Source organism: Malurus melanocephalus, unplaced genomic scaffold (assembly GCF_030028575.1).
Source record: "Malurus melanocephalus ecotype Western Australia unplaced genomic scaffold, MMel_1.1 scaffold_234, whole genome shotgun sequence".
Lineage (NCBI taxonomy): Eukaryota > Metazoa > Chordata > Aves > Passeriformes > Maluridae > Malurus > Malurus melanocephalus.
The window spans coordinates 1,069,932-1,095,950 of record NW_026623466.1 but is presented as its reverse complement, the minus strand read 5'-3'; the positions used below and the strand labels follow the sequence as shown (position 1 = coordinate 1,095,950).

The 26,019-nt window shown below is 42.1% G+C and overlaps 1 protein-coding gene across 1 annotated transcript in view; it reads right to left on the bottom strand.

Annotated features, from left to right (window-relative positions):
* AFF3 (ALF transcription elongation factor 3) overlaps window positions 1–26,019 on the bottom strand; it is a 307,610-nt gene that overhangs the window by 47,585 nt on the left and 234,006 nt on the right. The window contains exon 9 of the mRNA XM_057374860.1: window positions 22,050–22,090. Within this exon, the coding sequence (XP_057230843.1) occupies window positions 22,050–22,090 (41 nt within the window). The remainder of the gene's footprint in view (window positions 1–22,049; window positions 22,091–26,019) is intronic.

The window sequence follows — 26,019 nt, the reverse complement described above, 5'->3', positions numbered from 1 at the left end:
GTTACCTGGAAGAAAAGGCTAACATGCACCCCACCACACCATCCTTTAAGGCAGCTGTAGAGAGCAAGGTTTACCCTGAGCCTTCTTCAGTGTAAACAAGCCAAATTTCCTCAACTGCTCCTCATGGGACTTACGTTCCAGAACTTTCATCAGCACTGTTGCCCTTCTCTGGACATGCTCCAGCACCTCTTGTAGTGAGGTGCCCAAAACTAAATACAGTACTTGAGGTGTGGCAGGGGGGAGTGCCAAGCATGGGGAAAATGCTTTCTATTTTAGAGTCCAGTTGGTCTTTGTAGTTTCACTTTGCAAGTATTGTATCCAAAGCTTTCTTATCAAAAAGGTCACTAACACTTTCAGACACTATCTGCTGTATTTGTTTTTGTGTCTGGAGATGCGACTTTAACTCATCCAGTGTCATCTGCACAGCTGTGATCATCTAAACTGTTTTTTTTTTTCTAAATCTCACTCTACTGTGCAACTGCTAAGTGGCTGTGACTTCCCAGAGGAGAGTGGAATGCAACAGCTACTGAGAAGAGCTTATTTGAATCAACAAGTGACACTGTTAAGGATCACATTGTCAACATTGAGAGGCAAGCATGGAGAAGGTGATCCAAATTCATATGTCATAAACATCTGAGAAAATCCTAAGAAAGGATGCATGATTTTGGGATACCCAGAAAAAATCTCTCGCTGTCTAGAAGATCAAGGCCAATTGTGGGAAAACAATACTCTGAAACAGACACCAGTCCCTTAGCTGGTATAAACTGTCATAGCCACACKGACTTCAATTAGGCTACAGTGATTTAAATCCAACAGTAAATCTGACCAAGACTCTGAAAAAATATTTCAAATTCAGTGATGAAAACATATTCCATGGTTTAAAGGAGCTCTGTTGGCAGAGACTCTATTTTGATTCCAGCTTAAAGTATCTGAAACACCATTTCCTTCTTCCCTCAGAGCCAACCTAAAACCCATCAGAGGTCTTTTACGGAAAACTCTTCATCCTTTTGTTGCAAAAGCAAATTCCACATGGTGCTTCCTCAAAGTACAGACTGTGGATATCGTGCCAAGATCTGTAAAAATATCTCTGCTGCCTGACACTGAAGATATTGCATGTCTCCCATGCACACAGTAGGGGATTCCTGTCTCATCAATTGTGAATGAATCACAGAAGCCAGGAAAATGCCCACCTCTTGCTGCTGCCCCTGWGTATTTTTCAAATTCTCTTCCAGCAAAGACCTCTGAAGCATGCTTACCATGGGAATTGTCTGGACTTGCAGATCAGGCCATCCCAATATTGAAACAGAACATATGGGGATATTTTCTGACGCAGATGTAGGATGCCAAGAAATAGCACCATAAGGATAGCCTACGGAATGAATGTGGACCTTGTCCATTTGTTTTGGGACAAAATCATGCKGAGAAGAAGGAAATGATACCCTCCATAAACTCCAGAACATGCACAGACAACAGCCAGATATCACCATGGTTTAAAATACCAGTRCAAAGGCTGGTTGTGTACTTARCATTCAAAGATGAGTACAATCATAGAGTCATAGAAAGGCTKGGGTTGGAAGGCATCAWAAAGATCAAATAGCTCCAACTCCCCTGATCTTTAGGGTCCTTTCCAACCCAAGCCTTTCCATGATTCYATTCTTCYATGATGAAAAGGCTCTSCTCTAGTTTTAGGTCTGCCACATTGTGTCTGAATGACCAGATCAAATRATCCTTCTGGGGCTCCAGTCACTAGCTCATRCATGGGTRTGACCAAACTTGCTACCTTCAGTCTGTTTGGGGATGTCCTTCATTATTCTTTAAAAAGYACTTGGATATCCTTTTCCTGAAGTCAGTATGGAAGTGATACAAATGTATRGTTTTGTACCTCTGCTAACCAATTAACCAATTAAACCAATTAACTGTCAGAATTATTTCCAGTTACCAATTGCAAAAACTTATCATTCACTAACAAGGAAAGACAGCTAGCCCTGCCATGGCCTGCTGTTCCAGCCTGAATGCAAAAAAATGAGGCTCAACACTTCCCTTTCTCCAGGTAAACGATTTCCCAGGAGTCTGTTAATATCTTTAGGAAACAGAGAAATGTTTTCATACCTCATTCSTGTAATGGATGAGGTATGAAATGGGAGTCATGATGAGTGAGAGTCCTGGAGGTTGTTCGGCTTGTCACAATATATAATGCTTCTGTGAAAGCACTGCATTACCTTTGCTGCACCACCTTTGCACAGCACAGCTAATAAAGCACAGCTGCCAACAGCAGAGTTYATAGGCCCCACCTATATTTTAACACTTTCCCTGGGAGCTTCTTAAATAGTCTGTGCTGACAAGACTACAAGTATCATCTGATAATGCAAACTGAAGGCAAACCACATCTCCCTGAAGAGAATCAGTTGTACACTGTGCAATTGCAGCTTAATTGTCAGAATAGTCACCACTATGCAGTTGTCAATGCACTGGCGCTTGCAGAACAAGATGTGAAGCTCATGCACACACACAGACAAAAAGCCCTGAAGAAAATTCAGTCTGGCAAAGGGCATCTACTTAAGGTCTGGTTGATACTGGAGGCAGCAGAATCTCAGCTCCCACCTTGAAGGAATACAGTAGAAAAGAGAAAGCCTCTAGAAAAACCCCACCTTGACTAAAAACAAAGCCTCTTAAAATAAGATGTTATGTAACAATGTATAGTGACACCTCTGTATAAATTTGTCCATGAAGAAGAGTGTGTGCTGGGGTATCTGAGATGAAAGGGTCCAGTAGACCCAGAACAGCACTAAGGTGGGGATGAAGTGATTAGTCAGCAGGCTGACAGCTGTGCTAGGAGCCTGGTGCCAGATTCCAGTGTCTGCTTTCCACTGCTGCCAAGTGTTTGCTTGTCGCTCCAGATAAATGGAGCATCAGCAATGTTTTATTTGACCTGCTCGCAAGAAAAATAAAGCAACTCTGACTACCTTGCTGTGTTTGTCATTGACCTTGCATCAGCGGAATATGAGCAGAGAGAATCCTCAGTCCAGGGAATTTAACTCTTTAGTAGAAGAGGAGTGACAGGGTCCTTTTACCTTGCTAGTTTAATKAGTCTCTTAATGGCTCAAAGTACAGTGACTTGAAAAGAAGAAATGACAGGCATAGCCTATGTGTCCAATATTGTCCTTGGAGCATGGCCTTGGACCAATGGCCTGGAGAATGAAAAAACAGCTTTGAGAATAGTCCATGAACAGCATCCTTCCGCCTCCACTGTGAAATCAGGAAGCAATCTCTAAGAGACTTTTTCGAGGAGGAGGGACAGTGGACAAGAAATAAACTGGAACWGGATAAAGTTGTTGAGAAGATTCAGTCATAGAACAATGCTTTTGGTTTCCTCCTGAGACGAACGCCAATGGCTTTTGTATGTTTTCCTTTGTATGGACCCCAGAAGTTTTCATTTTTCTTTTTTTTTGTTCTTTTCTTTTTTTTTTTTTTTTTTTTTTTTTTTTTTTTTTTCTTTTTTAATTTTTGTTTTTTATTGAACTTTCTATTTGAGATCCCTCTATTGTCTTGTCAAGGCCAGTTTGGGTGCTCTGGAGATTCCTACCTCTTTTGATGAACTAGAAAGAATCTAAAATCCCAATAATTGATTAAACTATGTGCTTGGTAAGCCCAGCACCTTGTGCAGTGTAATCTGTATGGGAAGCAAGGGAGATTTAGTTCAGATTCCTTTTCATGATTTTCTTTTCAGGGTTCAGTCACCTCTCTCCACTTGTTTTAAAGACTGGGATGCCCAAAAGCTGTCAGATTCAATTGTATCAGTACCACCTATACCTGCAGGAACAGATCATGCAGTGACATTTTGAAGGTGATTCCAGCAGCCTGGTTGGCTTCAACTCGCCCCGAGGAAAATAAAGTTAATTAAGCCCTGGAACAGATCATCAATGAAGATAAGGAACATCAGCCATAGTAGTTTCAGAAACTAGGCAAAGGARCAATGAAAAATATTCTGTAGAGTGGCATTAACCCATCATTCTCAGTATGTCTCATCAGAAGCTTTTGATACAGTTTCACTGGATATTAGCCGGGGTGTTGCTCTCTTTGTCTCATTTATTTCCTAAAACATGAAGTCTAAGTGTACTTCTATCCATGAAAACAGCAATTTTTGCTTGTGAGTGACAGCTTTAAACCATAGCAGTACAGACTACAAAATCCACATCTGCACTAGCCTACCATCACCTTATTTCAGAATTACTGTTAACATAACTCATTTTGTGGCTGGCCATCAAAACAAACAGCCTTTCTATGTCTTCAGACACAGTCATACCTCGCTTCAGCACAGCAGGCTTTTGCCTCAGTCAGCAGAGCCCTGGGTAYGGTTCTGCCTTGCAAGACCTCTCGCTAAGCTCTGAGAGTCCAAATACAGATGAACTTGTGCAGATAAAATTACTAACTACCATAATGGCTGTCCAAATGGGTGCAATAAATTTCAGCATGAGACAAACTCTCTCAGGTTTTACTGACTCTTAATGTTGCTGCTGCCAGCTTTAGTGTTACTCTTTGACTCAAGCCATATTCTGTTGTCTCCCAAAGGTCTTTTTGGCCCGTCAGCTCTAATCAATATGCTGCCTTGAGAAGGAGCTTGTTTTAAGTAGGTTTGCTCACCATAAAGAACCATATAAAGAAAATTTGACTTCTAGTCCTTGTCAGCATATATCACTCCCTATGCAGAGCAGCATTTAGATGGTCTGTTATTTGAATCCAAGTGCTCTCTTTTATAAGTTTCAAGAAATGACAAATGCCTTGAAAAAATGCATAGTTGTTCTACAGAAGACATTAGGCAGACTCAGGAATGGCAAGCAGAACAGCTAATAAAGCCCAGAATTGTAGCAGAGAGGATGTTAAAAGCTAATTAGTTTGAGATTATTTGAAGATTTGTAAAAGGTTCTTCTGTTCTCCTTTCTGATGTAGGCACAGCCTGTTTTCCATCATCATCCAAAAATACTTTAGTATGTTTTTAGAAAGGGTTGCCCAGGATATGCTGTTTACCTTTTATTGACATGTTAGCTGTAAATAARGATTGTTTAAAATGTATTTTTAGGTGTTGAGTATTTGCCCATGATGCAGCCTTTGGTTTTCAGGGGTCTGAGCCACTGCGAAAAAAAAATCTCCCATACTGACCAGGCTCAGATCCTTGACCCCTTATTCTGGTTTAGTAATATCATACTTTACTGTTTGAATAAGAGTACCCAGAAGTGCTYCTGAAGAGCAGGAATGGTCTGTCTAGTGAGGGTGTCAGGATCTGACCCACTGTAACCCAGCAAACACAGTGTGCAGATACTTGAAGGATTTTGAAGCAGATAGTAGTATCTATGAGTAACCTTTGCTGTGCCTTCCTCAGRTATAATGTGGTCTGTGAAAAACAACAATGAAGAAATATGATTTGCACAAATATATAAATATTTATTTGTTGTATTTATATATTTTTAAGTTATATAAATTGCCCTTTACAATTCAAAGGAAAAATCAAACGTGAATTGCATCTTTTTCTTAGACGTTATCCATGGAAAGTAAACTTGAGGTTTGTTCATRCACACACAGATGATGAGGGGAGGCAGACATAAATTTCAAAGTAAATATAATTTTATTTGCTTTATTAATCCAGAATGTGGTACCAATGTGTCTGGACTCAGTGGTTCCCTAGCTGCAACCTCCTGCAGGATGTTATCAATCCTTTATTTCTGTGAAATGTGCTACCAACTACTACGAAAAACACTAGATCTGTATGACATTTTAATTAAAAAAAAAAAATTGGTCTTATACCATGCTGTGTCCTGATGTAGTTAAACATATATCTTCCAATATACCTTTCAATCCGCATCTCCCATGTTCTGCTGTTCATTAACCACCACGCATCTTTTTAGCTTTCTATGAATTTACAATATCACTAAAACATGTGGAAGTGCCTGTGCCTATTCGTCAATGCATCTTTTGCTCTCCCTGCCTCTCCCAGTGGGGCTGAAAGGAAATGCACACATGATAGTGGAGTGAGAGAAGAGGGTCGGGGAGAAATACTGCTAGCTGGTGCTGCTTCCCCCTCCCAGTGACACCACAAGCTGTTGCTGTCTTCTTCCTCTCTGTGTCCCCAGGCCAACAGTCCCTTTCTGGCACAGGTCTTACCGCAGTGTCTCAAAAATGCCTCTGCCTGCCTGAGCTCCTGCATGCTCTGGGATGTGCTGTGTCAAGTGGGGAGCTTCTTYGGAGCAGGAATGTGTGTTTAGCAGTGTGATCCAGCATGGAGACTGTTAAAGGTATAGGAGTCAACATGTGCTGCTGCTGGGAGTTCAGTGTCCAGCTGTGAGGATATACATTCAGTGATTCTTTAAAAGGGTATCACATCACCTGCCTGCAGCTGGGAAACAGCTGGGGGAAAGTTGGAGAGTTTGCACCAGAGCTTTGCTGAGATGAGACAGATTTCCAGGAGAGTATGATTTTCCATTGTCAGTGCAGCAAGAAAGTAACTCTCGGGGATTTTTTTTTTTTTACCATCCCAACATGACCCTAAATGCTGCTAGGGAAGCCTCACATTGGGGAGAAAGATCMAGTGCTGGGTCTTTGCCATTAGCTCAGGCACTAGGGGGGAAAGCTAGATGACTTTGTTGATAACTACTAGCTTGAAGACCCCAGCAGGCCTTCAGACAGTTTTATTAATCATAAAAGTCGTTAAAAATGGCCAATTCCTCYGGGGCAAAGTAAAAACAAAACCTTGGAAGAATGAATCAGAGCAGGCATCTCCCATTCCTAAGAGCACTCTGTTCAACAGTCTGTGCAGGAAACTGAAAGGGAATATTTAGCACTGATACTCCCAAGCAATATAACCTAATGCTTTCTCAGGAAAGGGGCAAGCTTCCTTATGGAGTTGTATTGCAACAAAGAAAAATATTGATGGACTTTGTGTACAGCTGGGAGGCAATGAACTCTCCATCAGTTGCCTCAGAGGTTTGCATGTCACATCCAGAATCAGCAAGATAGTTTTCCCCTTTGCCTTTGCACTTAGCCTTCCCTCTTTTACTTTTTTGCTTTCCCCTTGCCTCTCCCCAGATCCAGATCTGGGCTCTGCAGTACAGAAGAAATGTGGAGACCAGCAAAATGCCATAAAGATGATTAAGGGATTGGAACTTCATTCATGTGAGGAGGCCGAGATTACTGGGAGGGATAAATGCTTGATAGGAGGAAGTAAAGAAGACAGAGCCAGGCTCTTCTCAGTGGTGCCCAGTGACAGGAAAAGAAGCAAAGAACACAAATTGAAATACAAGAAGTTCCATTTAAATATAACAAATGGTTTTTTTGCTATGAGGATGGTCAAATGCTTGAACAGGTTGCACAGAGAGGCTGTGGAGTTTCTATAYTGRRAGATAGTCAAGACCCAGCTATGGCYCTGAGCACCTGCTTTAGCTGATCCTGTTGTGAGTGGGGGCTGGACTGGTTGATCCCCAGCGATGCCTTCCAGCCTCAGTCACTCTGTGARCCTGTTGGGACTAGCTCAAGTACCACAAACTATGGTGCTAACTAATGTGATAATGTGATAACTATGTGGGCAATAAATGGCTCCTGAGGTCCARTTGGCCATGAGTGTCCCCCTGTTTTGTGTTTAAAGCTCATTCAGATGACTACTAAATCACTGCCCCAACTTGACTGAAATGTAGACTTGGCCTCAGGCACCAAAACTACAGCTGAAACMTGTCAGCTGCATATCACATGTTGGCAGCTTTACCCACTACTCCATCCTTTTGCAGGCTACTCCATGCTTGTCAGAGTAAAATGGACTCAGGGGGTGTTCTTTAGGTTCATTTGCTGCATTTGGTGCATTACAGTAAGTGGAATGTGCAACAGCAGCTGGGAATTTTCCTTCTCCTTCAAACATTTGTGGATGTGTTTCTCAATGTGATCAGCAGTGTCTGAGGCAGCCCATCAGGTTATGCTTTTTTTATTGAGCTGTACYTTACAGCACACCTCTCTTCTACAAAACTGTGCTGTTAGGAGACTGCTTTTACATTTTTTTGGGGAGTATCTCTCAAGTGCAGTTGTCTAGCACCACTGCCCAGAGCAGCTGCTGACAATGCCAGTGCACTGACAACTGCAAAATCCCTTCTTTCTGAAACCTGGAGTAGAAAAGATCGTCATGAAGTAATGGACTAATGTGGCCATTCTATCTATGCTGCTCATAAATTACATTTTGAACTTGGCAATTGCAGGGTAATTAGGAGGAGAGTAGCTTTCCTGCAGGAACATATATTTCCTATTCTGCTTGCCTGACACACGCCAGTTTAATTTTTCCTTTGTTCACTCAGCTCAGAGAATGKCAATTACCAGAGGTGATAGCCTAGYRGCAATTTTTGAATCACAAAGAGACTTTGCACAGAATTGAGGGGGGAAAAAAGGACAGATATCACTAGTAATTAAAATAADTTTGAATTAAAGGGACTATTTCAATAATTGCTTTTGTCCTATACTTGTTACCACATAACCKATTGTTTTGAATTACTAATWCAGTGAAATAACACCACTGTGGAGAATGAGCTTAAAAAGACAGTTTTCCTTAACATGTTACTTCATTAATGAGAGGTAAGTAATGTTTGGGTAGACAAACACCTACCATTTTGGAATGGTAGGTGATGCCACAGCTCTGATCACTAACAGCCAWGCAATTTTTAAGCCCTCCTTCCCCTTTTGGCCCTGACAGAGAGGCACAGGAAACAGAGCAGGAATTCCCATCTCGAGTAGCCAGAAGAAGGTTTCACATTATTAAAACAGATGATTTCCTTCATCTAAAAGCCTCTGAGGAACATAAATTACAAACAACATCAAAGCAAGTGAAAAATTTAAGAGCAGACTGTCAAAGAGGCTGCTGGGGTTTCCTTGGTAGATTTCCATTTTYAAGGAGTCTCAGCAATTTGCTTTCTTTCTCAAAACAATTCCATATGTCTGTGGATTATKTACAATTGTTTTGATTTTTGTTGTCAAGGATTTTAAAGAAACAATATCGYAATTATTTAACATGGGAAACTCAAGTTAGACAGACAGCGCCTGCAGTAAGAAATTACTGGGATGATCTCATGGACTAAAACTTTGCAGACTTCTCTGTGCTCTCCAGGGTTAGACTAGATACAAAGAAAAGCAGTATAGAAATAAGTCTGACCCTGTACAAATACTGCAACTAATTATTCATGTTGCCACCAGTGATTTTACAGAACGCCGGGATTTTACCAGGGTGCAACGGGAATAAGGGCTGCCAGATACGTTGGCCCAGACTTGAAGTAGAACTGAGAAAACTTTKTTTAATGATTATTGGAAATCATCTGATGAAAAGCACAAAGGCCAGCTGTGGTCTTAGATTAAAAGTCATGAGGACAAGCTGTGAACTGATTCATATTAGCTTCCTAACTTAGGGTAAAGAAATGATTATTATTAGAAAAGGCATGGAGACACTGTGTGCTGATGAGGTTATTAGCTGGTCCCAAGGAGGTGGCACCTGCTGAGTGTGGGTTTTAAGCGCTTTCCCTGCAGGGAAAGGTTGTCATTACTCGCTGGGACACGCACCATGCAGGAGSCTGGTGTGTCACACCTCAGCCTGTAGTTCCTGCCTGCAAGGCCATGGGTATATTCAGCAGTGATCTACATCCAGGAAACCAGGCTCCATCTGTGCAGTGAGGCAAGCAGGAAAAAGGATGGATCTGTGAGAAGCATTGCCACCTCTTGGGATCACCAAGCAGGAGACATCAGTTGCTAGGCCTATCCTTATCCTGGTCTATCCTTATCTGCTGTGTTGTGCTGGCAGCCAGCAGCCATGTGAAAAAGAGATCCTTAGGAAGAAAGGACAAGGTCAAACACTTTCTTTTCCTTTAAGAGAATGTTCACTCTTTATTTCACATATGTGTGGATGCACGGCTGCTTGGCAAAAAAAAAGGAAAAAAGTGAAAAAGTGCATATTAATTGCTTGCAGGTCTAGCAGAAAATGCCAGATTCTTAAATCCATCATTTACTACTGGTGAATTATTCTGAAAGTTATTCATAATTCTGGATATAGCTCCAGCTCATGTCAAGCTTACAATGTAAAGTTGTTTACCTTCTGCATTGAATGTGTTTGAAAGCTCAGAGCTCTGATTCATCAGTTCAGGTCTTGATTGTGACCTTGGTTTGATGACTGTGTTGTCCACCGCTAATCAGTGTGTTGTGGTTCTGCTAATATGTTGATGTGTTTTACATTTGTTTGCTTATTTTTAATATACAGGGCTGGCTTTTTAGTTGCAATTGTAAGATGAGTCATGTCATGAAGATGTGTGTAACCTAAATAACATAATTCCCATGCATGTGGCCCTGCAACCAAACAAATAACTCTACCGCTGACAGGACCAAATTAAGATTAAAACAAAGATATCAAAATATGTCTCAGTAAGAAATTAAACTAAGAAAATCTCAAGGTCACACTACTGCTTTTAACAAGCTCTTCACCAGGTACAAGACAAACCTAAGGTAATCCCTTCCTCACTAATCATACTCTCTTTATGTCTTAGCTTTGGACACATATGTTGGCAATTTTAGAATCATCGTGGCCATGTGAGTTGGGTCTCACTTCTGGGGATATATTTTTTTCAGCACAAGTGTAGAAAGTGTATTTGAATACCCCAGACATTCACAGAAGCTAAGCTTTGACTCAATCAAACTGCAGCACAACCTGAAAACAGTATCAGAAAATCTATTATTTCAGGTATGGTATGGCCTTAAAAAAAGGTAGTGCAGAATTTCTTAACTTAGYAGAGGCTCATCTTTTCTCCTTCCAGATTTTACCTCCCGTCCACGATGTCCCCTTTTCACACTGGCTAGACTATCCACTTTTCATCTCTTCTTCATCCTTGCAGCTCTTGATTAATGAGAGGATTGACAGGCAGATGCATACAGTTACAGAGTTTGCAGTCACCAGTCTTTCCCAGCTCACCTCCCAGTTCAGCAGATGAATATTGGTGCGTGACTTTGACTCCAAAGCAGACAAGGAGTGCATTGTGACACTCCAGTATGTCTTCTCCATTTGGGGCAGTGGSCGCTAATTTGCCTTACGTTCCCTCGTGTGGTAAATGACTGACATATGAACAATTCAAATGGGATCCACAATTTACTGCTGTTCCATAGTGATACTAGACTTTCGGTTACAAAAACAACCCTAATAATTTGGGTAGGGCAATTCTGTCATAATTCCCAGTCTAACCAATCTGCGAGACCTTACAAAAGAAGGGGACAGTAACATACAGTGGACAATGACAGAAATTTGTCACGGCTCTTGTTAAATAGCTAACGCTGCATTTTGACCAAATAGAGGAAAAGTGATACATTTCTTAGAAAATWATGTAGTGTTGGCTCAGATTAGCTAACTACATCAAATGCTGAGGCATTCATCTGCTTCAACAGTGCCCTTTGTCTGCACACATAAAGAATATGCATGGGGTTAATTCAAGGCTCTAGGAGATAGGCAGATGTGCTTGCAACACAGAGGAAAATCTCCTGGATAATAAGGTGCCAACCTGGTGCTTTTCATCAACAWCACATCACAATAATTTAGGAAATCTATCTATATTTATACAATRCTCATAAAACATCAGCAATCTGAGGTTAAAATTTGGTTGTACTTGACAAGCACATAACATGCTAATACAGAAAATGGTGTAAAAAGAGAAGTTGAAACAGGTACATTTGAACCAGTATATCTCTGTCAATTAGAGATTGATAATCTCAAAGGAGTGTTTAGGTTTTGCTGCCTTCTCAGAATGTTCTTTGGGTTGCACAACAACRTTGCAGTTGTTGCTTTCCTCTTCAGCTTTAACAGAGAGAGGTGCTGTGCTGTGACCCTCTAGCAGAGGGAGAAGGAAAGCTGAGGGTGATCTAGCAGCTGGAGAAGCCCAAAATTAGATTCTTCCCAGAGCTCCACCTTTCAGCATCATTATTTCAAAAATGTAGGCTGCAGCTTTCATGTCAGAGTACCAATACCCTTATTTTTCTATACACTGTAGCTCTTCCCACAAGTCGTGTGGGAGGTGTTTGCACTAGGCGTGTTTGCACTAAAAAAAGTTTCAAACTGGAAAAATGAGTGTGCTTCTTATTAGGTTCAGCAGACATGGGAATCTGCCAGGCTTTTACAAAACTGCTCATTTTCTGAGTCTTAGCTCTTTCACCACTTTTTTTTTTTTTTTTTTTTTTTTTTTTTAATTGAGCGCAGGACAAGCTCTATCTTATTAAGTGAAAACAATAGAGTGAGAAGTTGGAAATTGCCAGGAAGCCTGGGAAAGACCGATATTCAGCTGAGATTTCTTTCCATGTTTTCCTGTTGACCTCACAGGCTCTCAACACAAGAGCTCTGAGTACATTAAAGAAAGGCCACAGTCTCATTTGGTTCTGTGAACATTGGCAATATGTTATGGGGACAATATACAAGCTTGAAAGGGAAAAACCGCAGCAATGTCCCCATGCCCYGGAGGTTTTGTCTGGTGCAATGCTGTTTAACCAGAGTACTGTGAGGTTTTAAATGGCCATACGAGATTTATAGTAGGTCATGACCAGATCTCTTTTCAGGGCAAAGTTTGAAAAGTCCATTTGTCTCAAAATTTAAAAAAAGAGTCTGGTAATTCTCCAAGGTTTTTCCTCTTCCTTCAGGCAACTATTTTTGCCGGCCAGAGTTCCTAAAACCTCCCCAAGAGCCTTTTCAATGTGRGAATTATTGTCCTAGTGTTTGCTATCAAAGATATAATACTGAAGATACAAATATTTACAAACCCACTCTGACTCCACATGGTCAGTATCAAGCTTATTAAGTTTTAGAAAAAGGGACATCACGACCTTAAAATAAGTGGCTTCAGGAAATCAGTATTTGAGGGCATTGTTAGCAGGCAAGAGTGATAGTTACTGTGGGGAGTTGAATGCCAAGGAGACTCAAGGTACAGGCAGAACCCCCCTGTCCAGCTGATGGTGGGGTTGTCCCTCTGTGGGGCTGGCAGCCCCGGCAGGGGGGGTGCCAGTGCCACCCCCAGTGCTGCCCAGCTGGGCTGTGTCCCAGCCAAAGGAGGATGCTGGTGTCCCTGGGCTGCAAAACAAGGCAATGGGCTGGCCCTCACTGCAGCTGTTTCTCCACTGTTCCCCTCCAAAGGGGGACACATCAGCCTTTTGGCAGTGGGTGATGCTGGGGTACCCTCCACTGGACTTTGCTCATGACACTGCGGACCAGAGGGACTTGGCTCCTGCCGCATGGCCCTGAGACGAGGATGAGACTGCTATGGGATGGGGGTGCCAGGGAGGGTTCCAGGCACCCCACTGGGGTCAGGGTGGTTCTGAAGGATGGGGAAAGGGCAGCCTGGGCAAGAAACACGGCAAGGGTCCAGGATTTGCAGACAGAGAGGCTCTGGGACAAGATTGACTTGGGAAACTTAGCCAAAATCGTGGAGATCTGAGGCCATGTAGGGGGAGATGCATGTGATAGAGGCTGCATGTCTGGTTTTCCTCTTTTCCCTCTAAAGAYGATGTAGAAAGGAAGAAAAGGAAGATGGGAATGGCAAGCAAAGTCCCTAGGGCTGCTGGGAACCAGGGTCTAGTTGCCCTCTAACCAGCACCTCCCCTGCCAGCAGGCATCACCTTCCTGGGCATGAGATGATACAAGTCTCCCTGCATATGCACCACACCAGKGCCACAGCAGAGCCTCGAAAAAGCATATTCAAGTCTCTTAAAGGATCATTGCAAAGCAAGAAATTTCCTTGGCAGGTCTCTATGACCTTTCAAGAGGGGATTTTTATCTGCTAAATCAGAATCATGAGATTCTTTACCTTGTGCCCCTGTTTTTTGTTTAATTTTTTTTTATTTTATTTGACAAACTGTTAATTTAGAACAGTTATGTTTGATTGTGCCAGTAAATAATAAGTGAGAGCTATTTGTGAATTATTTGGCTGCTAAATTTCCACAGAGAAGGGCCTATTCTTTTCTGTGTGAATGTGTGGGTGAGAGGCAGTGCCTCAGCATGAAAAAGAGCTCTGCATGTGAGTTGAGAATGAAAAAACCMTTTAAAATCTTGATAGCAATCTCACACAAGATAAACTGCTACGCAAACTAAATTTTGTTAGATATAAAATATCTACCTTTAGAATAAATGACTTTTTTTTGTTAAAATGACCATATTAAATATAGTATGTRTCATGTTTAAATCATCCCTCATTTTTTCCCTCATGGAAAAAATACCTAATTTAATTTTAGTAATTTCTATTTATTTCTGCCTTTCAAAGTGATAAAATTTTCATGTTATAAAAATGTAATGTCTGAACCTGGACTTTTTAAACCCAGTTTCAGTCCAGGCCTAATTTTACTTTCAAGTTAAAAACACATTAGAGTACACAGTCATAATATGATCTGGCCCCTCTCTGACTGCAAAAAGGGCAGTCTACTATAAATACAGTCTTTGAGACAAGGAAGGTCTTCCATTTGGAGAAGGAATTTGAAATTTCATGCCAATCCAGTTTGGAACAAAGCTCTCCAATTCTGAATTTACCCATGAAACAGAACCTCAAAAGAAAGCAATAATAATGAAAAATAAAGCWGAAAGTGTTTGGCCTGATAATTTGTAAAGAAAATGTCACCAGACAGACTCCCTGGAAATGTTGAGTGAGCAAAAAAAACAAAAAAACAAAACAACTTGTAACTTTAGAAAATGAGCCATTTGAGATTTTTGGRTCTCAGTTTACATCAAAAAAGCTTCAATGGTTCCAGAGACTGAATACTTTCCCTGCTCATCAGGTTGCCARTGAGGGTGTTGGGGGAGGTAGTAGTGCCCTACTGGACTGCTGCTGTACCTTCACACCAGCACGTGAAATACCTAAGCGGGAAAAAGCTCTCCCATCCTAAGAGCTTTGTTTAATTTCACAAATGCTCCAGTTTTTCTTTGAGGGAAAACCCCAGGCTGTTCAAAGATCACATGTTTCCTTTCACTGAAATGCAAGAAGCCTAGAAGTGTATGAACCATTCATCAATGGTAGAATAAATCCAATACTTTTCCAAAAGCAGAGGAAAGGATAAAAATATTCCTGCAACTTACATCAAAATTGAGGCAACCATGAAAAAAAAGAGGAGACATCTGGATGGGACTGAATGTGGGAGCAAAATGTCCCAGATCATGACAATATGACTCCTTGCAGAAGCATTTCAGTCCTGATTCAGCCACAACTAATCCCCATAGAGAAATTACAGGGTACCTCATTCTTTGTACAAACTCCTAATTTTTTTGCCTCCAAAGAAACTGGACTCAGTTCTGCAGCTGTGTAGTATCACYCCCCAGGGAACAAAGGGCCAAAGTACAGACTGTGTTGTCCCACTGGGGCCTCATGAAGACACTGTTCTGAGCAATCCCTTGCCCACMCTGGGCACAAGCATTATCGTTTTCACAGGACTGGCCTCCAGCAGAACCTGACTGCTCTCCCCTGAGCAAGCCAGTCTCCCCTTTCCTCTTTCCCTCCGTTGTTGCCAGGGTCAGAACAAAAGMAAGAGCAAGGAGAAAATGCTCTTGAATCTAAAATTAAAAAATACAGAGGACAGAATTCAGATAGCCTTATTAGTGACAAAMGCAAACCCAGAAGTTTAGCTGAGATTTCTAAACCACCTTTGCAGGAAGGCAGGAAAAACCGACTAGAGCAAGCATGTCATCATCCATGGAGCTGATGCCAGAAAGCCCTGTTGTGCCTGGCTGATTGCTGAACGATTAAAGCTTGAAGGGGGGATCTCCTTCCATCTGCTGCATGGACTGCTGCCTCACTCAGAGGAAACTGCGATTTCTCCTTTGCATTGCTGCACCTGCTCTGGAGACTGCCTGAGCTAGAGCTAGGATGCGATTCATAACCCACAGGGGTCAGAAGTCCCAAACTTGTGCCATGTAACTGGASCAGGCTGAGGTGTTGCTGCTTGGTATGAATTTTCATCTTTTCTTAAAATAAGGTGGTAATGAAAGTGGTGATTTGTGTGAACAGTGTGGCCACCGGTTTTCTGCTCTTGGTGCTGTGTAAACCTGAGCTCTCTTTCATCAGACTGCCAGGAAATAGATACAAACATATTTATAACTTTTCACTTTTTGCAGCATAGCACTAAAAGTAGCACAATTCATCACTCCTAGCATAGGGCTCTCTGTTCTCTTAGCCCACTGCTGAAGTAAGAAAGGCACAATGTTATCAACTGACCGTTCCCTTACCTCTTCCAATAAACTGAGGTTTAGCTACCAGAATTACTATCAGGGTTAAAATGCCTTTTGTTTTACAACAGGTTCATTGCCTGGGGGGGCTTTTATTGCCCAAAGGGAGCATAATGTTCAAATCTCATTGACATATCATAAGTAATATCAATAATAAGGAAAACAGAATTCATTAACAAACTCCCTGCCCATAGCTATGCACCCATGATATATGGAAGTGGTGTTCAGAGTATCAATTCCACAGTACTTTAAGTCAGTGCTCCTTTGATCCACAYTTATGAAGATGGACAGACAGGTTAGACAAGATTATGCCTCCAAGCATYATAAAAATGTACAGGTTTCCCAACTGCAAACTGATTTTTCAAAGAAAATTATGTGCACCATTTAACTGGATGGCCACATATGCCTTCCAGGTTTTATATTGTTAATATTTGTTTCCTCTTGGATTGTTGCTGTTTCTCCTACTCTCACACTTTTTTTTTTTTTTTTTGCCTCAGATACACACATTAAAAAAACACTCTCACACTTCTTGTCCTATGTGATTTATTCCAAAGAAATTAAATTACATTTTTATAAGMCTGTGTTACCACAAATGATAGCTGAAGATTTGCTGAAAAAATTAATTCCTGATCTGTTGCCGTGAAGCGTCCTCACTAGCACTGTACTGACTCCGTCTTTCAAAACCAGATGGAAGCAGTCCAACAGTATGATTAACTTCTTAGTCCCTGCAATTTCCTATTGCTCTACTTGCCCTAGATTTCAGGATTGACCTCCTGCTTCACTGYAAAATGCACAGTTGCTCAGTTTGATAAATCACATGAATACTTTTTTGATCACAGTTATCTACTATTTACTACATACCCAGTGAGGTTAATCATATGCCGAGGCACTTCATATGCTGCACACATATACACTCCCCTCCCCAACAGCACTTTGCATATTCTTCATGCTGCCAGCCRGCAATGGGACCTGTTTTCTCCTTACTAATATGTGAAAGACCACAGACCTACACCTTGCCTTTTCCCCTTCCACATCCGTGCTGTAATTATCCTCACACTGTTTCTTAAAAGACAACGGAAGTCAAAGAAAATACGTGAGAAATTACTAGTCAGACCTTTCTTCTAGCAGATAGGTATTTTTCAAAATGCAGATGTTTCTGGGAACTAGAACTGACTGTCTTCCCCCAGATGTCTTAGAGGGGCAAATGCATGAGGTTGCCCATAAGGATGTRGGAAAAGTTTGGCTGTCATGATAGCAAAACACTATCACTTCCTTGAAGAAAAAAAAACGCATTTTAACTTTTCTTTCTTCAAACATCAAACAAATTCCAGTATTTTGTAGGGCTCAATACTGTTACTGTTCCCTGGAACAACTCTGCTCCACCTTCTCACACAACTATACACCCAAATCACATCTTTGGTGCTATGGTAGAACAATTCTAAATAAACACCAGCAATAGTCAAAGGATGAGAAAACATYCAACAGCAAACAGGTGAGTGCTACAGGTCTTGCTCACAAAATAAATAAAGGGAAATTAAGTCCCAGTTTCACAGATAACTATGCCTTTTCACTGCAAACCATCTACGCAGGCTCTTCTTCTAAAGCTCCTTTTCACTCGCAACATTCTCCAATACTGGAAAAGGTATCCTATATACCCTATATAACATTACTCTTCCACCTCCATGCTCTTTAACTAGCAGGACTGAGAAACTCTAGACCATTCCAAGGAGCAGCTGCCCTTTGCTACCCTGTACTGGGGGGAAGGGCTGCAACTGTGAGACACCAGMATTTCCAAACAGACAAGCTTTCATGTAAGACATAAATGATAAATCCATATGTTCTCTCTCAGAGGTATTCTCTTTTTCCTTTCAAAGAGAATCCAGAAAGTTTAAGCAATGTGCTAACACCGTGAGAGCAGCCTTTCTGCTCCTGTGGCAGTGAGCACTACGAGCGTACGCTCTTTTCTGGCCAACCTTTTTGACTCCTGTGGAGCCTGTGATCTCAGTTCCCTCATTCTCTGCTGGGACCCAGATCAGCTGTCCCMAGCCAAGGCTTCCCCCAGGCTGTCACTGATTGCACAATGCTGTCACATGAAGCCTTTGGGCAGCCAGCTAGCTGAGTCACTCACTGATAAGCCGACCATGCAGCTTCTCATGTGGAGAACTCTCATGGTGTGGAGGGAGATGTTATCGAAAACATCAGTCCAACACAAACATTAAGTATGTGAGTGACATGAAGCACATGAGTATTTTTGCTAGCTGCCACTGAACTRTTTACTTACTTCAGGGTATTACAAGTTTAACTGCTTCGCATAATCAMAGCTCAGGCAGATACTTGAGAACAAGAAAACTGTGTCTCCTTCCACAAAAAGTTTTAAGGCTGCTTGGACAGCTGCCTCGGCTGCCTTAAGTGATCTATTAAAAGAATAAATTGCCTCTTATTGTTGCTTTAATATTTTACAGGCAGTCCTCCCCAGGCCTCCTAACACAAATAGCGTGTCTCCATGTGGCTTTATCTGAGGAAGAAGAACTGTGCTACATAYCCCTCTAAACTAATCATCAATTCTGTGGCTGCTTACAATACCAGGGAAAGGGACTCCTGCATACTCCAGAAGAAGCACACGGAGAGGAGAGCAGACTGCGACTGTGAAATCAGCATGTCTCCCAAGTACCACCCAAGCACTCAGCAAAGGACCTGTCTTCTCCTTCTTACAACCAGAGAGGAAATTCAGCAGTGGTACAACACTTTCCTTGAAGTGTTTGAAACTCTTCAGCAGACCCACTTGGCCAACACTCCAGCACAGAGGAATAAAAGCAGCCAGGGGAATAAAAATGCCCTAGGACCGCTGTAAATCTTTACTTCATGGAAAATCTTATCATGCACATGAATATGAGCTGTGAGTAAATTTAATGTGTGGATTAAGTACTGTACAGTCTCCCTCATGGTGGGCTTTTCAGCCTAAAAAGAACAAAAGAATAGTAATGAGTGTTGTGTTTGGGTATGATTGCAAACAGCTGTAATTTACAGCTGGACATTCTCCATTGCAAATGTATCCAGCAAGCAAGTGCTTCTGGGTTAGAGGAACAGACTGCAAAAAAAATTAGCTTTTAACTTCAGCCTTAAGGTCAGAGTTCTGGAACCATGGGAGTCAATAAYAAAATCTATTTAGCTCAGTGGGATTAAGCAGGTTTAAGACCTGGCTTAACCACACTGCTTACTGTTAAATAACAACAGGACACACTGAATATTTTAGTTACAGGCATTTTTCTTCATTTGAAAGCTATTCAGGCAGTGGATATGGGAGTCAGACAATTGAATATACGCCAGCACTATACCATTAAGGTATATGAGTTAAGTTCTTGTTCTTCTCTGTCCCAGAAACTGAGTAATCAGTATAGTTAGACCACTTTACTGAAAAGCACAATAAAATTAAAACCAAGCTGTGCTGAATAAACACTGAGGGCTTTTCATGAGAGAATGAAAAGCTAATGGGGCCAGTGCATCTTTGCTGATAAAATAGTCACTGCATGTGCAGAGCAACCTGTCTTCTGGAAGCAGAAAAGCTGTTTCAGTCAAGCTTCTGGGTCACTAATCTTTGTGTTTGCACATAAATCTGCTGGGGGTTACTGTGTCATTCTGAAAACAAGACTAAGTGTGATACACTACAGAAATCAGTGGCTAGGTTTAAAAATGCTGTCTTTTTTGTTTGGTTGGTTTTTTTCCCCGTCTTTTAGTTTAGCTAACTGTTACCTCTTTAATAGAACCTGAAAGCAAGAACTACTACAGGAACTGCTGGAGAATATTWAAAAAAAAAAAAAAAAGGCAAAATTACTGAAAGCTTTATAGTAAGAGGCCATCTCCCTTGGGGCTGGGAGATGTTGGTGTGTGACTGGGAGCTCTTCGTTGCCACTGGGACACAACTAATGAGCAGCAGTATCACAGGCATCCTGRCTCTAGCCAAGAAGAGACAGAAAGTGCCGTCACAGTGTGGGATTTTGGCCCCCTGCCCTCCCATTTGCTTGCTGCAGTGAGGTCATGGGTGACTGGAAGGCAAACCYCCAGGGTGCACCCCCACCTTCCCAGCACCCTGCCACCCTGGCAGCCGAATGTTTGCAGAGCAGGTTGGAAAGCTGTAGTCCCTGAGCATGCCTTTGTGGGCAGACAGCGAAATACTTGATCAAAAATACTAAATCTGATGTGTAATGGTTAATACTGAGGCCCTTTTGCCCCGTGGATGAGGGCAGCCTACACCCAGTTCCCTCACCACCTTTGACGAGGCAGGGAACATCTATCCATCACCACCACTTTTCTTTCCAGGGGAGACAGAAATCAAACTGCGGGATTTGGGGCTTGGTAATTACCTCCAGGGGCACTCCTGCAGGAATGCTCCTCATTCAGCCCAGGGGGAGGATGATGTGAAAAAAAAGCCCCATGTTTCCTTTGGTCACGGTATTGTCACCACCAAGTGCAAAATCTGCTTTGCCTTGGGGGTGAGCTTGCACACCTCCAGGGAGAGGGGCATAATGCTGACTCCARCTCTGCTTTCCTTTTGAATTCATTCCAGTCACAGCAAATACTTTTGTGCCCTATAACCGTGCCAGCAATTTCACCCACATCCCATACATTTCACTCAGGATTTTTTTTTTCCCTTAAAGGGGGGTAAAAAATTCTAAACAAGACGGTGTTTGTAAACTTGGGGAGGGAAGGTTGATAATTTTGGCGGTCTTAGCCTCCAAGCAGAGAAATGGTATTCATCCATGCACAACATATAATTCAGCCTAAGTGACAGGCTCTGCTCTGGAGAAATCCTGGCCTGAGCTGGCTTCCAGAGTCAATTACTGCTTATTCCCAGGGAGGCGGGGGGCTGGGGGCCAGACGGAGCAGAGGGGGCTGCCAACAAGGCATGGGGAAATTTACTCTGTGTCAGCCTGCATGACACAGTACCTCATTYGTGGAAAAATGTAAATCTGCTAGTTCTTTTTCACAGGCACTAAAATGTACAGTGTCTCCTCCCCCTTTCCCTACCGCCTTCCCCAAAACTGGAAAAGAAATCAAGACCATGTTAGAAACCTACCTTATATTTCAATCAATCCTCTTTCATAAAAGTCATTTAAGGTAAATACCTGTGCAGACCTACAGCCCAACTATAACATTTACTATGGCCCAAATCCTGAATTCCTCACTCAGGCAAGTTTCCCATTGAAGTTAATGGATTTTTGCTTGAAAAAGAGCTGAGTAAAATCTGAACACTAAGGATTTGGTCCCCTGCTTATCTGCCTGGAGCACTGCTGCAGTTCCAGAAGAAGTGAAAAATTTAATTAAATTCCTCCAAAATACCAATCCCTTAAAACTCAAGGGGTAAAAAAGGGCATTGTTTTTGTGCATAAAACATACAGAGAATCTCATCAAAAGAAGAGTAATTCCCAGGGAAAGGATTTGGAAAAAGTCAAAAGAGAACATCTTGGAATAAATGAAGTACTTATTGCTGAGAAATGAGCTCAGATATATCTCAACAAACTCTAAAGCTCAGAATTTACTGCATCATTCATGCCTTCTCCAGTAAGTTTCTTATCTCTCGTTTGGTATCACAACAAGGGATTCTGCATACTCTGTATGAAATACAACGAGACTGTGATTTTTGCAGTAATAAACTCTACACATGCATGACAAATCTAAGCATGCAAAATGTTTAACATCCCAGTTCACAGATACTTTGGGGACAAAATCCGATTATGAGTTATATGCCACAATAAATAGGGCTCAACGTTTCATAAAGCAATTTATAGTTCATAAAAATGACAAAATGTACCTGTCAGATAGAACGCGGAGAGCAGATCTCTGTGCTGCCTGCTGGAAGAAAGGGCAGAGATGTTTATTTTATATTCTGACTTGAAAATTACGAGCACAATCAACACTTTAAAAAATGCGTTACACACATTTTTGTCACATGTCCAAAATGTTAAAGTACGAGCAAAGTAGCCGAGAGTCTATAGTCAAATAGACATTCCAGCCCAGCAAATGTAAGAACACTTTGTTTAAAACACCAAAACCCAGAAGACTGTCGAAGCACCACAYGGTACTTGAGGTCTGAACTACTCTATTTAGACAATTTTTCCTGTAGGTCCCCTGAAAACTCGCCAGGGCTCCCCTCTCCCTGCATCCGCACTCCCACTCCTTCTCTTTTACCATTAGTCTCCTCCCATTCTTCCACAGAAACAAACATCACATATTTGGTTCCTTTTGCGAGGAATTATAAATTTTGCAAAGCTTGCCAGAGCTGCTGCAGCCTTTTCATGAACGCTGCCACGTTAACCTGCTGGCAACGTTTGCCTACACAGTACAGGATTGACCTTTTGCTGGTTTGCTCTTCAGTTTTTGCCTTACAGTACAACTCCTTGGATGGGGTGGGGAAACATGGTTCTTTTTCTTGTGTTAACCAGCAGGTCTGGGAATAGAAATTGTAGCCTCTCAAGTTTAATAGGACTCCCAAGCCTATCCCTGAGCTGGTTTGCCACTTTACTATTATTATTTTTCCCCCTGCTTCAATCACTTCGTGTGGTGTGATTCATGGCTTTGGCACAGTAACCAGCTGCTRAGCAAAGATGAAATCCATAATGTTTTGAAAATCTGCCTTAAAGCCTCCATTCCAGTTGGACCTGCCCAGAGTGTCCCATCCCCAGCTTCACCTGTCCAGGCTGTGCCTCACATGGCACAGAGAGGACACAAAGCTAAGCACTACAGTCAAGGGGCAGGGAATCAAACATTTATTTTATCGTGGTAGTTACCAGTAAATACATTTTGAAACTGCTCTTCCTGGCTTTTCRTCCTGCTGGGGGCTGCATCCCTATTTCCAAACAAACTGAATGACTTACAGGCATCCTTCTCAGTACCAGAGAGCATGGAGGAAACTCTTCTGGCTTGGCAAAATGCTGCTGACAAATTGCAAAGAAAAACTTGATAAAACCTGGCTTGTGGTTGCAGTTAYGTTGTATTTCACAGAAAGGTGTCAAAAGATTCCCTGAACAGAAAGATCTGACAGGAGTGAGAAGARCTTCCACTTGATTTTGGAAGCAGGATTTCTGCTCTGGAATAACTTGTGCTTCCTGGGCTCCCTGGGGAGATGCAATTTGCTGTGTATCACACACCAGATTGTCACAAGACACAGAGGCATGGCCCACAGGAGGGTTCTTCCTTAGCGTTGACTTTCTGCAGTGGGCAGAGAACATGTGGGAAGGACTTGGAAGGTCCTAGCAGCCCAGTGGAAGTGTTCCCATGGCATGGACACATTTTTAGTGTTAGGAAAATGATACGATGAGTCTGGTATTTTTCACTGTTTCCAGCGTTTGCACGCTCTATGGACCCAGCACTATCCATACCATCCCATCCACTGGCTGCAGGCTTTAGAGAGAGCAGCAGTGCTCCAGTCCTGTGTGATGGCATCATTTCTCCTCTCTCCTCTGCAAGGGGTTCCTTAGGACTATTTCATCCCACATTTTGCACACCAGTTCAAGGGAATCCCAAACCTTAGGTTTAAGAATGACTTATGGCTTAAACTCTTCTTTAATGCCCTGGGCCAATGCAAGGCCCTCTGCTCCCACACCTCATCACTCTCACCAGCAGGAGGCTATGAACATTTTGAGTTTCAAGCTGCCCAGCTTCGATCCTGAGGCCTGCACTTAGACCTTCGCAGAGCTCAGGAGCCTCTCTCACTATCTGAGCCCTTTTCCATGGCCAAGCTGTGTAGACACATTCAGGTCACCTCTTCTTTTCCTCCCCAGCAGCAGCCAGGGCCAGTCCCTCCCTCACCAGCAGCCACTGCATGGCAGTGCTGTTCAAGCCACTTCTCGTGTTTCCCACTCTTGGCTCAGGCACCACAGGTGCTCATGTGGTTGTGCAATACAACAGGTTAGAAAACTGATCCAGTCAAAAAATAACAACTGCTCTTCCTTTTTTTTTTTTTTTTTTTTTTTTTTTTTTTTTTTTTTTTTTTTTTTTTCCCTTCTATTTTCCCCCGTGTTATTTGTAACCTAGATCCCATTTCTGAGCTCCTTCCCGAGGGAGAGGGTGTCATATCACAGGGCACAGTATGAGGGGGGTTCATATCACTGTTGTATTTCCCTAAAATCCCTAATTTTGAGAGGAAGAAGTGCTGGGTAATTTCTGTTCCAGGCTGGAGGAAAGCTGCCCTCAGGAGGGAAGAGGAGAGGACCCTTGTCTTGACCCATTTGGCGTGCTCCCCGAGCCAGGAGACACAGTGTGGGACTGCAGCCTCAAGCGCCAATCTGCAGTTTCCATCTTGGTCCATCCAGTTGCTGAAAGCTTTGAAAAGGTGATCCCTTCTGTGCACAAAAGCGGATTCAGATGACAGGCAGTGACACAGGAAGAAATATAAAAATGCTTTTCAGTGAGAAAATTTTATTTTTTCAATTACCCTCTCATTTAAAGTCCTTTAATAAACATCCTTCTTCACTGAGGTGCAATGCAGATTGCATGGGGCACCTCAGTCTTTGCCTGGTGGTCACACATTGTCTAAATGAGACTATTGATTTCTTTCTCGCACAGTCTGGAAATACAACTGCGTCTGATTGCATATTTGTGTGACCCCCTGAGTTGGTAATGGCCCCATTTTTAAATGATGGGGGARTAAGATCCAGTCACAAGTTTATTCTGCCTCCCTGGAGAAACAGATCTACTGCCTGCAATGAAAGGCAGTTAGCAACTATCCGGCAATTTTAATTCTAGCCTAGATTGCTCCCCTCTCCTGGAGAAAGTGAGCTGTTGTAATTAAAGGTAGTTAGCAGYTCCCTAGCAAGTATAAATACTTGCAGCCACTAATTACWGTCTGCTCTCCTGTTCCCCTGCCTGCCACAGGACTGGGCTGATCAACTTAGAGGGAAATATCTGCCCTCACTTCTTGCTAACAGTTTTTTGTGATCCCATTCAAACTCATTCATTAATCCCCCTGGAGGGTCATGACCCATAGTTTGAGAAACTCRCAGCTGCAGAAGCAGCTTTTTGTGATTTATTATGTTTCCAATATGCTGATATTATCTGTCTAACAATGTAAGCAAAGGGGTGGTACTTAGTGTCATATAATGCCTACATGACTATTTTTTTAATAGCTAGATTTTGATTATGCTATTTAATTTGCATTTTATTTTACATCGTTAACAACTTTACTGAGGCCAACTTATCATCCATCAAAAAAGCTGAGAATATGTTCTACAGTCTTTATTATTCCTGGAAGTAAGTGACTATGCTGGTTATAGAAAYTGGGGATAAGAAATAATTTTGATATTGCTGACAGAATTTAAATATCTCCAAGACTTAGCACTAAAAGTGCTTTATGGGAAGCTTAATATTCTCTTGATAAGTGGTAGAATGTGTTCAACAGCAATGAACATAATCCTGAAGTTTCTGTTCTTGGAATCAGTGGGGTTACTTAACGAAGGTTCTCCTCAGTGTGAACATGGATATTGGAGGCCAACTCACCACATAGTAAATGCTGAGTAGGAAGCAGGGAAAGGAAGAAAAAAACACTCAGATGTCTCAGGTACTTGGGCTAGAGAAACCAGCCACGGTAAATGAGATGAATGATTCTGTTTCACTACATCAAGGATTGCAAATTACAGGACACTGTCTGGTTAGACTTCTTTGATCCCCAGCTGGGTTGGTTCTGATACATTTAGGGCAGAGTTTCATTGATCTGCCTATAGTCTATTAATCATTCATGAAAGATTCTAGCTGTACCCCAAGACTACTGGGACAAAACAAATTTT